The 1,736-nt window shown below is 50.5% G+C and overlaps 1 protein-coding gene across 1 annotated transcript in view; it reads right to left on the bottom strand.

The window, feature by feature from the left end:
• Positions 1–1,736, bottom strand: part of UBR4 (ubiquitin protein ligase E3 component n-recognin 4) — a 103,213-nt gene that overhangs the window by 58,424 nt on the left and 43,053 nt on the right. The window contains 1 exon segment of the mRNA XM_018558168.1: positions 300–524. Coding sequence (XP_018413670.1) covers positions 300–524 — 225 coding nt within the window.

Below are 1,736 nucleotides of genomic sequence, written 5' to 3'. Positions count from 1 at the left end.
GCCGGCGACTGCCTGAGGATCCCGACGCGCGCGGCACCTCTGGCAGTTGCCGGCCAGCTAAATTAGGACCCCACCTGGAGCTCCTCCCACCGCTGCTCTCCCGCACTGAAGGTAAGTGAAGAAAAAGAAAAAAAAAAAAACGTAGCGCAAACATCGGGGCATTTTGACAAGTACTCGTCAAAATGCCGTTTTTTCCGCCCTCACCCGCAGCGCCCTCAGGCGGCCGCCTGACTTGCCTTGCGGTAGCGCTGGGCCCGAGTACACATCATTAGTGTTCTGTTTCAGAGAAGTCCGCTTACCTGACAGATCAGCTCCTCTCTGCAGCCCTCTATGTTCCGGCACAGGCTGCTCCGCTTCGGCTTCTCATCTTCACCCTTTCCATCGCTGATGGTTACCTTCCCTTTGTCGGTAAGGGCAGAGCCGGGGTGTCTGATGGCGCTTTCCGGCAGTCGAGGTTCACTCTGGAAGGCCGACTCCTTCATGGTGGAGCTCATACCACTGCTAGGGGTCCTTTTGACCAGAGCCTGAAGGAGGAGGACACATAATAGTGTGTGAGGTCACACAACAGAGCTCCACACACCAACAGATCCCAGGTTACCCCTTCTCACCCAATCGCTGAGCTTTGTGCTGAAACCTATATTGCTTATTGAAACCAATCGCAGTAATCATTGATTTATAACCAACACAAACGTCTTTTTTTTCCCCCCCCAGAGCCAGTTTAGGAAAATGTTGCTTAGTACAAAAAAAACAAACGCACAATTCCAAACCTATTCCCAACCACAACCTGTAGATTAACGTTAGGCACTGTACCCCTCTCTAACCAACACCTCCGGGTCTCAAATACGCAGTCACCATTCTTATTATAATGAGTGCAAGCCAGTCATAGCTTTAACAGACACATACTGACACTGCAAAATCTGCTCTGGGCATCTTGGAATCAATGACATTTGGTCATGAAGGGGTTAAAGGAAATTTTTCTAATCCTAATAGCACCTGAAGGAGAAACCTCAGATGGAAGCGGCAGTTTCTGGATTCACGTGTAATGCTGGGCACACACCTTACAACCATCGCAAGGACTTTTGTCTTGCGATGGTTGTAAGGTACTTAAAAAAACGTACGATCTTCCTATCTTGCATAGGCAGATCGTACTTGCGATGATCGCAAGCCGCGCCCCCCTGAGGGGCGGGCTTCTGATGACCGCAATGCCGAACGGGCAGTGTGCATTTGCGCACACCGTCCCGTCAGGCTTTTATCTAACTAACATGCTACACACCCGCCGAACATCGTACCATGCTCGGCGAGTTTTCGAACATGTTCCTAAGTTAAGAGTCGTGCGACCTTACAGTAGTAGAGGTCGCACGGCTTCCACACACCTTACGATAATCATACTATCGCGGGATTTCCCGCGATTATCATAAGGTGTGTGGGCACCCGAACACTAGTTCTGGGCAGGAGGTACAAATCTGCGTGCAGTAAATTGGAGGAATATTCGCTTCCATTAGAGACACTCTGTATATACGATCAGTCCTCTGGGACTTCACCTTAAAGGAGAACTATGAGGTGAGGGAAAATCACTGATCCTCATAGTTGGAGCCGACGTGTGACAATGAAATCGTCACACGTCGGCTCAATAGATCGGGAACTGAGAGAACACATACCGTCGCTCACTCACTTCTCGATCATCTCCCTGCAGAGAGCCGTGACTGTCACTCACGGCTCCCTGCAGGGACTCCCCC

Source organism: Nanorana parkeri, unplaced genomic scaffold, assembly GCF_000935625.1.
Source record: "Nanorana parkeri isolate BGI_ZX_2015 unplaced genomic scaffold, ASM93562v1 scaffold323, whole genome shotgun sequence".
Lineage (NCBI taxonomy): Eukaryota > Metazoa > Chordata > Amphibia > Anura > Dicroglossidae > Nanorana > Nanorana parkeri.
This window is presented reverse-complemented; position numbering and strand designations above follow the sequence as displayed.